Raw genomic sequence first — 12,217 nt, 5'->3', positions numbered from 1 at the left:
AGGGAGAATTGTAGTTGCTGAACGTGGATGAACGTGGCGTGGCAGGAGACCGGGCACAGCGGATGCGAGTGTGCGGCCAAGACCCAGGAGGGGAGGGTGACGTGGGGCTGAAAGGAGGAAGGGGGAGCGGCCAGGTCTGCGGAGGGGATATGGTAGGTGGCACCAGGAGAGGGTCCCCCTGGGGGACGAGGTGGTGATGCCGTGACTCCCAGAGGACAGCGGGTCCCCAGCAGGGAAAGCAAGCGATACGCACGCTCAGACCCGCCCCACGAGGCCACAAACTGCGGAGACAAAGAGCAGGTGAGAAGTGCCCAGACAGGAAAGCCCGAGTGCCGGTGGGACGGACAGATGGACCGACGGCGGTCCTTCAAGCGAGGGTGACATAGGAGCAGTCCGACACCGGCCCAGAGTGGTGGCGCTCACGGCCCACAGACGCACACCCGACATTCCCGCCCCGAGAATGTTCTTCAGGAAGAGCAGAAGCTGCGTCATCAAGGCAGGGTCTGAGGTGCCGGGAGGACGGTCGTCGGGGAAGCGGGAGCAGCTACGTCCACACGAGCCTGTGAAGTGACAGCCGAGCCGGCCTGTGAGGCGGAAGCGGGGGAGGCCTGGTGCGTGGGGTGGGGGCGGGGGAGGGGGGGCGAGCGAGAGTTCCAGCCCCACTGGTCCCTATTCTCCTTCCGGTGTGGCCAGGAGAGCGACTGTCGCGCCGTTAGATGTCACTGACTACAGCTGGGTAGGAAACACGCACCAGCCCGACGGGAGAACTCTTGGAGGAAGATGGGTTAAAAAAGCAAAGACAAATCCATTTTTGTAAAAAAGACAACGAACTGGGTGAAAGCACGGAAAGGCACTTGCGGTCGGCGAGCAGCCCGGAGCACGGCCCTCGTGCGGGGAGTGGCCCCGAGCCCAAGCAGCACCGGCCTTGCTGAGCGCAAGGCTGGGGGAGCCCCCAGGGGCCCGCTGGAGTGGGGGTGCTGCACAGGCATCCCCTCTGGCCAGGACGGAGGGGAAGGCTCCCCAGATGGCCGAGAGGCGACAATCACAGCAGCGTTTCAGTGACCCTGAGCCAGCGTCCCATGTCTAGTGGGACACGTGCTCCTGCTCCCACGGTGTGAGGTCTGGCGCGTCCCCCCCCTTGCCCCCGCTGGCGCCCTGAGTGCATCCCCAGTGTGACCCCCGTCTGGCCCCGGGCTCCCACTGACCCGGCCACGCCGAACCTTCCGGGCTGGAAAAGAGCATCGCCTCCCTCGCAGCCGCACTGTCCAGACCGAGTCAATGTGGGGCGTTTGAGAGTGGTGGCGGGCAGCGGGTGAGAGGCTGCGAGAGAGCACTGGCTCATTCGGAAAGAAGGAAGCCCCACGGGAAAATGAGTGCTGGGCCCAGGAGCCAGCCAAACCCCTTGTTCAGAATGTCCCCCCGCTGGGCCAGGACCCTAGGCATGGAAGACAGGTCGGCGGCTGCATGTCACCGCACTCCACGGACAGGGAGGCTGCTGGTCTTCTGGTGAGATGGGCAGGGCCACCCCTGGCCCATCCTCCCCTCTGCGAGTGGAGACCAAGCTTCCCCACAGGTGACCCTCAGGCTCATCCTCGTGAAAATGTCTGTAGGGGATCTAGGGTGTCTGTCTGTCTCTCCCTCCCTCCATCTGTGGTCTCTGGGCACCTCGGTGAGACACCAGGACAGCTGGGAGAGCCCGTGTTCACTCAGCATTGCCCGCGAGGCCAACGGGCCCCGGAGCTCCTGCGGGGTGGGAGCCAAGACGTCCCTCTTCCAGGTGGGGCTGCACAGCGGGCGAGGGGCCGCCGAGCAGCCTGTACCCCTGCCCCTGGTGGCCCTGAGTCAGGAGGCCAAGGCCCTACTGGGGCCTCTCAGACAAGGGATAAGGAAGCAGAGTTTCCCCTTGTCCGTGGCAGCATCATTCCCAAGAGCCCGTGGTGGGGACACCTGTCCGGCAGTGGATGAACACGTAGAGACAGCGTGGTCTGAGCCTGCAGCGGGCAATATCCCGCCTTTACACGGGGACTCCTGCCTCGTGGGACCATGCAGGCGAGACCTCAGGATGTTGTGTGGGTGAGCCGGTCCCAGGACATGTCCTGCCCTGTTCCGCATCCAAGAGACCTGAAATGGGCCACACCTGGAGAGCCACAGGGTTTGTGATGCCGTCCAGCCCTGTGCCCAGCGGAAACGGCACAGGATTGTGCACTGAGGGCGTGTTAAGAGGGTGCGTCACAAGTGTTCGTACTAGAATAATGGAAAAAACCTTGGCCCGTTCCCCACAAATCGCTTTCAGAGCAACAGCCTCCCCCATGGTCCCCTGTGACCCTGTGACTTTGCCCAGGCCCTGCCCCGGCTGCTGCCATCGAATTAAACCAGAGCCAGAGTGGGGGCGGGGAGAGCGGGAGCGGGGCTCCTTGCTGGCCATGTCTCCGTGTCTCCGTGTCTCGCTGGGACAGGTGGCCGGGGGCCCTGTCAGCAGGGGGCACTTCTACACGCACAAGCGGCCTTGTGGCCTCTGCTTTCCTTCCTCTTCTTTTCAACAGCTTTCCTGAGAGTAAATTCACCCCTTCACAGTATACGGTCCCTAGAGGTCAGTCCTTCAGGACGGCCTCTCCCTGAGCACGCTGTTTTCTGGGCCGGCCCAGGTCGTGGCTGGGTCACATAGTGCGGTGTGGCCAGACAGTGGTCACCCAGCCATGCATCACTCTGTGGACACTTGGGTGGTTTCTTCTGTTTGGCTGCCGCATGGCTCCGGGCCACATGGATTCCCACAGGGATCTGGGGTAGAATCGCTGGGTTGTCCAGAAGCACCATGTGGACCCCCAGTACCGAGAAAGTGCCCAGCAGCCATCCCACCGTGCATTCCCAGTGGTGCCGGGCGGTGTGCCATCTCCCCCATCCGTGGCCAGGGACTGCCCTCCCGAGGGGCAGGGAGGGGTGTCCCGCTGTGGTTTGGTCCCATCCTGATGACTGATGGTACCGAGCATCTTCTCGGGGCTTGTGGGACAAGTGTCCGTTAGGGGCGTTTGTCTCCCACGCCTGAGCCTTTCTTCAGGCTCAAGAACGTGGGATAAAATCATCCAAGGCTAAGCAGAGTCATTGGTGCCAAGTTTGCCTCAGACAGGTGGTCTTTTCTGCTGACCCTGCCTTCCCCTGGGTGGAAGGGACTGGTGAGTGTCAAGGTATCATCGAGAGGCAGACCTTCTGTCTGGGACAGACCTTCCGTCCCTCTCCCATCTCACAGACAAGAAAGGTGGGAGCCTTGATCAGCAGCATGTCGGGAACAGAGCCCAGGCAGCCCTCACCTGGGCCCGGGCTGGTCCTCAGCCCGGGCTGGTGGGGGTGCCCACCGGGAAAGAGAGACCCGCCCCAGTCCTCCGGTTCTTGGATGTTAACGTCACAAGCTGTGGCCCGTGCAGTCCAGAGGCCCTGTAAGGAAGCACTATTTCCTCCTTTCTGTAAATGGGGAAACTGAGGCCCAGGTAGTCAGGCGTGGAACCCACTCTTCAGGTCCTGGCCTCCATCCCTGAGGGCCGGTCCCATCAGAAGATGGGTAGACTGGTGTCCAGCACAAAAACAACAGGGCTTCCCTGCAGTGATCCTGAGCCTGAAGGTCATGCTTCCCGGTCTGTGGGGTCACCTTTCTGGGGATGCCTGGCCACGGTGGGCACTGCCACACTGCCGACTACAGTGGCCCTGGGGCTGGCTGTGTATGTGCACCCACCTTTGTCCTCCCATTCTGTGGATAAAATGTGATTGTCACTCGAATCACAGCACCTGTGGGAATCATAATAGGACAGGAAGGCGTCCATCTAAGATGATGGTTTTCCTCCACTTCTGCTTTCCATTTGTGTTCTCCCTGACTTGGGCTTAGAAAAGATCATTATAACTTTGGAAAATTAAATTTATGAAATATAAACCATCAAAACTCATTTGGGCCGGAAGTCCCACCCTGATGAACGTCCTGTAAAGTCCCCTGAGCACGGGCTTGGCTGGCGCCTCCTACAGCGGGGGGCCTGGAGCCGAGCCCAGCCCCCCCGCACCTGCTGACCCCACTCCCCTGTGTCTGCAGAGCTGGTTATGCTGCTGGAGTGGTGGTCCTGTACGGAATGCACGCTGTTCACGGACCAGGCCACGGTCGACCGTTTCGGCAAGGAGCACGTGGTCATCATCCTCAACCACAACTTCGAAATTGACTTCCTCTGCGGGTGGACCATGTGTGAGCGCTTTGGCGTGCTGGGGGTGAGCAGTGTGGGGCCCCGGGAAGGTGTTGGGGGTGAGCAGCGCGGGGCCCCGGGAAGGTGCTGGGGGTGAGCAGCGCGGGGCCCCGGGAAGGTGCTGGGGGTGAGCAGTGTGGGGTCCTGGGAAGGTGCTGGGGGTGGGCCACACGGGGGTTCCGGGGGTTTCTGTGGATGAGCAATGCAGGGTCCTGGGGGGTGCTCGGGGTGAGGCACATGGGGGCCCTGGGGAGGTGCGAGGGGTGAACAGTGTGGAGTCCCGGGGGATTTTGGGGGTGAGTAACATGGGGTCTGGGGTTTTCTTCCCTTCCGGTGTAGCCCTTGAGTCCTCTGAGCCCAGAGTCTGAGGTCAGGTCAGCCCTCAGCTCTCCAGAGCTTGTCCTGAGCTCAGGCTTATTGCTCTGCCTCCAGCGAACCTTGCGTATCGAGAGCCCAGAGCTCCCTTGGCCAGACGAGCGGTCGCAGGGAAATGGCAGGGCTGCCTGAGGCTGGCCAAGCAGGCACTGCAGACAAAGCAGCCGTACTGGGCCATCCCAGGTCACCCTCGGGGAGCCCCGGTCCTCACGGCCAGAGCGGGCAACCCCTCCCTCCGCCAGGCCTGTGCCTCAGTTTCCTTGTCTGTCAGATGGCATGCCTGCCCCTTGGGGTCATGCGGAAATCAGCAGGCACGTTCAGAGCAGGGCCGCCTCATTGACGACGAAGTCACCAAACACCAAGCCAGTCCCAGGGGTGCCTGCGAGGGTCTTGACTCCCACCTGCCTCCTCCCTCCAGAGTTCCAAAGTCCTCGCAAAGAGGGAGCTGCTTTACGTGCCCCTCATCGGCTGGACGTGGTACTTCCTGGAGATCGTGTTCTGCAAGCGGAAATGGGAGGAGGACCGGGACACCGTCATCGAGGGGCTGATGCGCTTGTCCGACTACCCGGAGTACATGTGGGTGAGTGCTCTGGCCTCCCGACCCCGCAAGCCTCCGTGATGCGCACGCGCCGCAGCCCATGAGAACCCGACCCCGGGAGCAAGGCCACAGTGGGGCCGGGCCCTCCCCCTCGGAGCTTGCAGGCTGGGGGGCCCCTCCCGGCTCACCCGCTTCTCTCTGCCCCAGTGCAGACCCAGAGCCCCACTGAAGGCACCTGGAGAGGGAGCGAGCCCCCCTTCCTGCATCCGCTGCCCCGGGACACCTGCCCGGCTCCTGGCTGGGTGGGGGGGGGCTTCTCGGGAGCCAGGCTGCAGAGCAGACTCCAGGGACCCTCTGGTTCTGGGGATCAACTTGTACTTCAAAGAAGACTTAGCCTGCCCTTCAGAACAAGCACCCCTCAGGCCCCTGGGGCGGGGGCTTCCGCCTGTGTTTCCAGGCCCTTCCAGGAGTCTGACGCACCCCCCCATCGGAAACAATGGCAGTAGGTTGGTTTGAACATTGTTTCTCTTTCTGAGCTTTCTGGTCTCTGGCAGGAGGTCTTTGAGAACTGGCTACTTAGTGGCATTTCTAATCCCCACGGGGAGGCAGAGGGATGAGAGACTTCCGATTTTCCTCTCCCGGGGCGCCTTCCTGTTTGCGTTCCTTCCGGAGAGTGGTCTTTCTCGGTCCTCGAGAATCAGTGTCACAGCTCAGCTGTTCCCCGAGGGGCGGTGCGTGGCTGGAGCGTGGGTCGCACCCGAAATAAAGTCTCGTTGTACATGATGCCCCACCAGTCACTGGAGTGTTCCGTCCTCGCTGCGAATTGAGCAGCACGCGCTCTGTGAGCCCGTGGCCTGCGGTGACCCTGTCCCCTCTCGTGTGGCAGTTTCTCCTGTACTGTGAGGGCACACGCTTCACGGAGAAGAAGCACCGCGTCAGCATGGAGGTGGCCCTGTCCAAGGGGCTCCCCGTCCTCAAGTACCACCTGCTGCCTCGTACCAAGGGCTTCACCACGGCGGTCCAGTGCCTGCGAGGGACAGGTGAGGGCGAGCCGGGGATGGCCGTGCGTGCTCTGGGCTCTGCGGGCAGCGAGACCAGGAAGTCATGGGTCCAAAGCTACGCAAGAGACGGCCGGGCCGTGTAGAGTGAGGGCAGCAGGGGCTGGGACGGGGAGCCGGTGAGCACAGTGACCATGTGTCGGCTGGCCCTGGCGTCTCTGAGGCAACAGAAGGCTGGTTGATGGAACAGGTGACAGATTAATGGGGTGAAAAAGTTAAGTAAGTGAAAACCTTATTATAAAGGGAAATAATACGTCCATCTAATGAATGTCAGAGGGGGCAAGGTCAGAGATAGGACACAAAACACGGCAAACAAACAGAAAGCAGCCAGACCCTAAAGCTGAACACAGATGTCAGTAAATGCAGTACTGAGCGCCCCCATGTTTGCAGACAGGAGCCTGCGGGGCCCAGCGGGCTGCGGGGCTGAGCGGGGTGCAGGTGTGGGCATGGGTGCGGGCGCAGGCCCCGGTCTCACGCCCCCCATCCCTGCAGTTGCAGCGGTCTATGACGTCACGCTGAACTTCCGAGGAAATAAGAACCCGTCTTTGCTGGGAATCCTCTACGGGAAGAAGTACGAGGCCGACATGTGTGTGAGGTGAGCCGACCCTCCCCACGTCCGCAGCCCCTGGCACCGGCCCCTTGCCATGCAGCCTGGAGACAGCCTGCACCCCAGGACTGCACACGCGGGGACAGACACGACAAGCACTAGCTCTCCTACAAGGTGAAGGGGTGGGTGCGGGGTGAAGGCAGAATGTTCTGGAAGCCCCGAGGGAGGGGCAGCCTCTCTTGCCGCAGGGAGCACAGAGGCCCCTTAAAAGGGGCTTGGCTCCAGCTTGGACCACAACTCAGATTCCCACAGGCAGAAGTGGGAGCTGGGGGAGCTGTCCCAGCCCTGCGCCTGGGGTTCTTAATAGTAGGGGGTTTTGACTTTGACCTCAGCTCAAAGCATAATGGTGGGCAGCCCCTCCAGGTCCTCCTCTGGTCCGGATCGGCTCAGTTGAACTTGCCAGCCCCACCCCTCCAGGTTCCTTCACTGTGTGCAGGAAGGCAGGACTGGCCGGTGTGTGCCTAAGCCACGTGTGGGGTCAGCTCCCCTGTCTGTCACCCACCAGCTCTGACTGGGTCTCTGCCCCACTCAGCCTGGCCCCCAGAGCTCTCAGAGGCCCTCCTCACGTGACCCCATCTAAAGCAGTTTCGCCCCCCAATGCAGGAGTGATTTTGTGAATGTTAAGAATGAGCCAGGGGGCTTTTTCCTCCTGCAGCTTGCAGTGGATTGGCTTAGAGGAGGGACAGAGCCGGGGTCCTTGCCCTTAGCTCTCTGGAGCCAGCAGGGACCGGGCAGCTTCCCTGGGACCTGCTGGTCCTGGCGGCCTCCAGCCCTGGCTGTGGTTCGGACGAGAGTGTGTGCTGTGGTCCAGGACAGTGACAGCTGTGGTGGGCTCTGTGCCGGTGCTCACCCTCCCTGGTCCCGGGGTGTTCGGGGGATGGGGGGCCCAGGTCCTAGCCGGCAGGTAGCAGGGTTGGGGGAACCCTCCTGATCCGGCTCCAGGCCTGTGTTCACGGCCACCCCAATGGTGGCACTGCCCCTCCAAGGGACCGTCACCTCCGGCAGGAGAAGACCTGAGCCTTACTGTTCATTTCCCCCTTTGTTGCGGAAAGCCCGAAACTATACTTTACCTAAACTTATTTTAACAGACATGTTCTTAGAATGTCTAAAAGTGTCAATGTGCCATTTTGTGATACTTACCATTTGGGAAATTTTGAGGAAAGCAATATTCCGGAGAGTCCAGAACATGCTTTTCATCAAACAAGCCAAAGTTTTCTTGGGCTCATGGAAGTTTCCTCTTTGGAGTCCTTTTCCTATTCCCCTGCTGGTGAAGTTGAGCTGGGGGCAAGGCCAGGGGCATCCGGGGGTGGTGGCCTGAGGCTTCCCGAGTTCGGGTGGGGTCAGCATCCTTCAAGGGACTTGAGTCCGCTCCGGGAGACAGACGCTCATAGTTTAGTTTTGCATCATGCTTTTAAATTCTTAATTTATACCCTTCGTACTGCGCGTAGCTGACTGACACTAGAGCCTGGGTGTGGCCAGGACGGGACATAGACCAGAACCAGAGGAGTGTGGTCAGGTGGGTGGGAAGCCTGTGGGCAGCGTCCCTCAGCAGACCACCCTTCCAGACTTGGTCTCCTCGCCCGTGGGTCTGCGGAGTTAGAGCACTTTTGTGTACGAGGGTTCCGCCTTTCCCTCACTCCCCGTGGACGTCCAGCACTCTCCAGAGGCTGCGTGAGAGCGGCACCAGCCTTGCTCCCAGGGGTGGGCCGCCCTGGGGGAAGAACACCGCCAAGGTCATTCCCCCTCACACATGTCCCCCGCGCCCCCTGCTGGCGGCCTCAGGGACTGCGGCTGCCGTGGACAGCCCTTCCTGCCCTTGCCCTGCTTGTCCCCCAGGAAGACACCTGCGCTCCTGGGCCGGTAATCCCCTGGTGATTAGGGTTATAAATAAATTGTGTCTTCTCCGGAGTCAGCTGTTTGTGAGTTCAGATTAAAGTTCTGAATCTCTCTTGCTTTTCATATTCAGAGCAAGTAGATCTCATTGGTGAAATACACAATCCTCTTGGCCTGATGGAAGACACTGTCAGATTTGATTATTTCCTAAGAATGAACTATTAAGAAAGACCAAAACTCCTGCCACAGCTTACAAATGTGCACCCTTCTCAGTGGAAATGGGGGTGTGATCTGTTCCCTTACAGTGCTCACGAACACCCCTCCCTCCGTGGCCCCCATGGTCCTGCAGGGCCTGGTTCCTCTGTGCCCAGGGTGGATGTCTTTGCTGTCTGTGTGACCTTGGAACTTGAGAGTGAGGCACGACCAGGAAAGGCGGGGCCAGCATACCACCCCCCCATCCAGCGACGACCCCCCTCTCCTGTTTGATGCCCTCCACGGGTAGGCCACTTGGCTTTCAATCTTCTTCCCCAAACAGGCGGTTTCCTCTGGAAGAGATCCCACTGGATGAGAAGGAAGCGGCCCAGTGGCTTCATAAACTGTACCAGGAGAAGGTAAAGGCATGCGGCTCTCCTCTTCTCCCGGGGGTCTCAGGAAGAGGTTTCGGAGGGGCGGCTCCCGGGGCAGGCGGGGCGTGCACGCAGACATCTGGAGAGGGAGAACCATGCGGCTCTCAACCACTTTCCACCTTCTTTCCAGCATCTTGCATGTTTCTTGACTTGTGAGAACTCAGCACACTAGAGAAAAGTAGAAAGGATGACGTACAACTGTGGCTGGCAACACTTTATCAGATGGTTTCGTGTTTTCTCGTAATAGTGGATAGATCTACAGCCTGACATGGTGTGTGTGTGATTTATGCAGGAGACGCAGTGTAGGTAACGTGAAGAGATCCGTGTGCCAAGCACGACCCTTCTCCGCCCCCCCGCAGCTCGCCCTGCCCTGAAACTTGCACCAGCTTGTTTTATACACACGAACACACATGACACAGTATCTTCATCTTCAGCGTTGGTTGCGCTTAGAGAATGACAAGGTCCTTTCTACATACAACAGATACCCTTTTAAAGGCACGGGTGAGCTTTTAAGAAAATAAGGGACATCTCTAAGAGTCCAAAAAGAATGTAGAGCTGAAAACCAGGTGGTGAGCCTGTGAACTTGGGAATGTCCCACCCCTCCAATGGCGTTTGCTGGTCCCCTTACCCTTACCCTGGAGTCTTGAGTTTGAATGCCCACCCGGAAACAGAAGATAAAGGTTGACCTCGTTCCAGGCAGGAACTTTCGAGAGTGTTGCCCTCGCACAGTGAATTAAAAGAAACCTACCTGCCCGCACAGGAAAAAGACTTTGACGCACCCCTTTCTCCTCTTGGTCTCAACAAGGTCTCCCCGATAACTCGTAATCACAGGTCGGTGCTCAGAGGGGTTTGGGGTTTGAATTTATCCCAGCGACATAGTTCAGGGAGAGAAGAGCCAAAATGTCAACAAGTGGTTCTAGACAAACCACTCCAGAGTTCCCGAGAAAAGCACACAAAGGGCTGGAGAAACGCAGGTAAACACAGGTTTCCGCGGGTGAAATCCCATGGGAGATGAGCACAGAGCCAGAGCGCGTGTGCAGCGCCGCAGACACAGAACGGAGGACGTAAAGTCCCCAAAAGCGTGAGTCAGTGGATCCGCGGAGACTAAAATCAGTACGTTTGAAGTGACTGAGGATGAAGAAGGACCTGAAAAGAGTAACGCCCACGGAGAAAAAGATTTGAGAAGAACCAAGTAGAATTTACAGGCAGCAAAAACCAAGTCACTGACGGTGAAGTGTTAGTAGGTTAAATGACAGATTGGATACAGCGGAAGAGAGAGTGACCTGGAAGACTGAGAGATTACTCAGAAGGTAGCACAGCAGAAGCACAAACAGGAAAGGAAGTTTAGCAGATGCTGAGCATAGACCGAGAGGTCTGCTCTGTGACTACTGACAGGTTCAGAAAGGGACAAGAGTGGTGGAGTGCAGGTGTCAGAGATGACAACTTCGAGCTCCTGGAATCCATCGGGCTCCAGAAACACGGGTCTGGAACGGGGGAAATAAAGAGAAATCCATCCCCCTACTTATCAGTGAAATTGCAGAACACAAAAGACCGTGAGATCTTAGAATAACCAGAGAGAAGAGAAGTCATTCCCACGACGGAATGACCGTGAAGTTGACATTAGACACACCTTACTATGTGCTGGGACCTCTTGTAAACGCCTTACACACGTTTTATCCTAATAGTCACACACACACACACACACACACTGACATGCACGTATGCATTGCATACACATATTAAAAATAGAGTAAACCGGGGTGCCTGGGTGGCTCAGTGGGTTAAAGCCTCTGCCTTCGGCTCAGGTCGTGATCCCGGGGTCCTGGGATCGAGCCCCGTGTCGGGCTCTCTGCTCAGCAGGGAGTCTGCTTCCCTTCCTCTCTCTCTGCCTGTCTCTCTGCCTACCTGTGATCTCTGTCTGTCAAATAAATAAATAAAATCTTTAAAAAAAAAAAAAAGAGAGTAAACCCAGAGAGAATAGAACAAAGAAGATAATAAACATAGCATTCATCATTTGAACAGAAAGCAAAGCTACTAAAGCGTTTATCAACTGTACCAAATGTTTTTCCTTTAAAAATACTAACAAAATAAAAAAAAGTAAAATAAATTAAGAACATAAAAATAAAAATACTAACAAAGTAGAAAACGGTGGGCAAGGCTGTCCCATTAGAAGAGGGACGGCATCCACAGAAATGAAAAGATAAGCCAGCCAAGGAGCGAGGGACATGGGAGGACTATCACTAACTCCATGTTCCTGCATCTGAAATCTCAGATAAAATGTCTGATTTCCAAGAAGATGAGTCTCTCCAGAAAAGAAATAAAGCCTATTGGGAAAGAAATTAAGCATTCGCGTGTAGGTAGAGAGAAAGGCAGACAGATCTTGAACACAGGAGGCTGCAGAAGACTGTCCATCTCCAAAGCCAGGCAGCTTATGAGGGTTTAAAACGCTTACGATAGACAATTGTGTGCAACAGTGTTGTTCAACAGAAGGGAGAAGTAACGTAACCGCTTATTAGGAAACAGGACAGTGTTTCCTAATAACAACCGCATTTCGTCCGCAGAACCAGATCGTGCGGACGCAGTGTGCCGACACGGCGGGCAGTGGTGCGCGTGCGGGCCACGTGGGGACTGTGTTCCCACGCACACGCCTGTTGGGTGCACCTGCAACGTGTCGGGGGAGGGAGGACAGAGGGCCCAGCCGGGACCCAGCAGCCTCTGGAGGTGCCGGAGTAGGAGGCTCATCTCTGTCCCTAAGGTTCACCTTCTAGAATCGTCTAACACAGATGTAGCAAGGGACAAGCTTTGACATAGATGACTTCTGGGGCGTGTTTTTCTATTATTTGCCATGTTTTTCTATACTATTGAAATACACGGTAACAGTTTTAGTCGTTTTTTGTGTCACTTATGGTCTAATTTACGTTAAGGACGTTAAGGTGCTCTATTTTTTCTTTTGTCAGTCACTA

At 57.5% G+C, this 12,217-nt stretch overlaps 1 protein-coding gene across 3 annotated transcripts in view; it reads left to right on the top strand.

Moving 5' to 3' along the window:
• AGPAT3 (1-acylglycerol-3-phosphate O-acyltransferase 3) overlaps window positions 1-12,217 on the top strand; it is an 80,795-nt gene that overhangs the window by 66,258 nt on the left and 2,320 nt on the right. For all 3 annotated transcript variants that reach the window (XM_032865224.1, XM_032865226.1, XM_032865225.1), the window contains exons 3-7: window positions 4,073-4,242; window positions 5,011-5,172; window positions 6,017-6,170; window positions 6,681-6,783; window positions 9,164-9,239. In XM_032865224.1, the coding sequence (XP_032721115.1) occupies window positions 4,073-4,242; window positions 5,011-5,172; window positions 6,017-6,170; window positions 6,681-6,783; window positions 9,164-9,239 (665 nt within the window). The remainder of the gene's footprint in view (window positions 1-4,072; window positions 4,243-5,010; window positions 5,173-6,016; window positions 6,171-6,680; window positions 6,784-9,163; window positions 9,240-12,217) is intronic.

The sequence above is a fragment of the Lontra canadensis genome, unplaced genomic scaffold (genome assembly GCF_010015895.1).
Source record: "Lontra canadensis isolate GAN:19392208 unplaced genomic scaffold, GSC_riverotter_1.0 scaffold29, whole genome shotgun sequence".
NCBI lineage: Eukaryota > Metazoa > Chordata > Mammalia > Carnivora > Mustelidae > Lontra > Lontra canadensis.
Note: the sequence above shows the minus strand (reverse complement) of the source record. Positions and strands in the feature narration are given on the sequence as shown.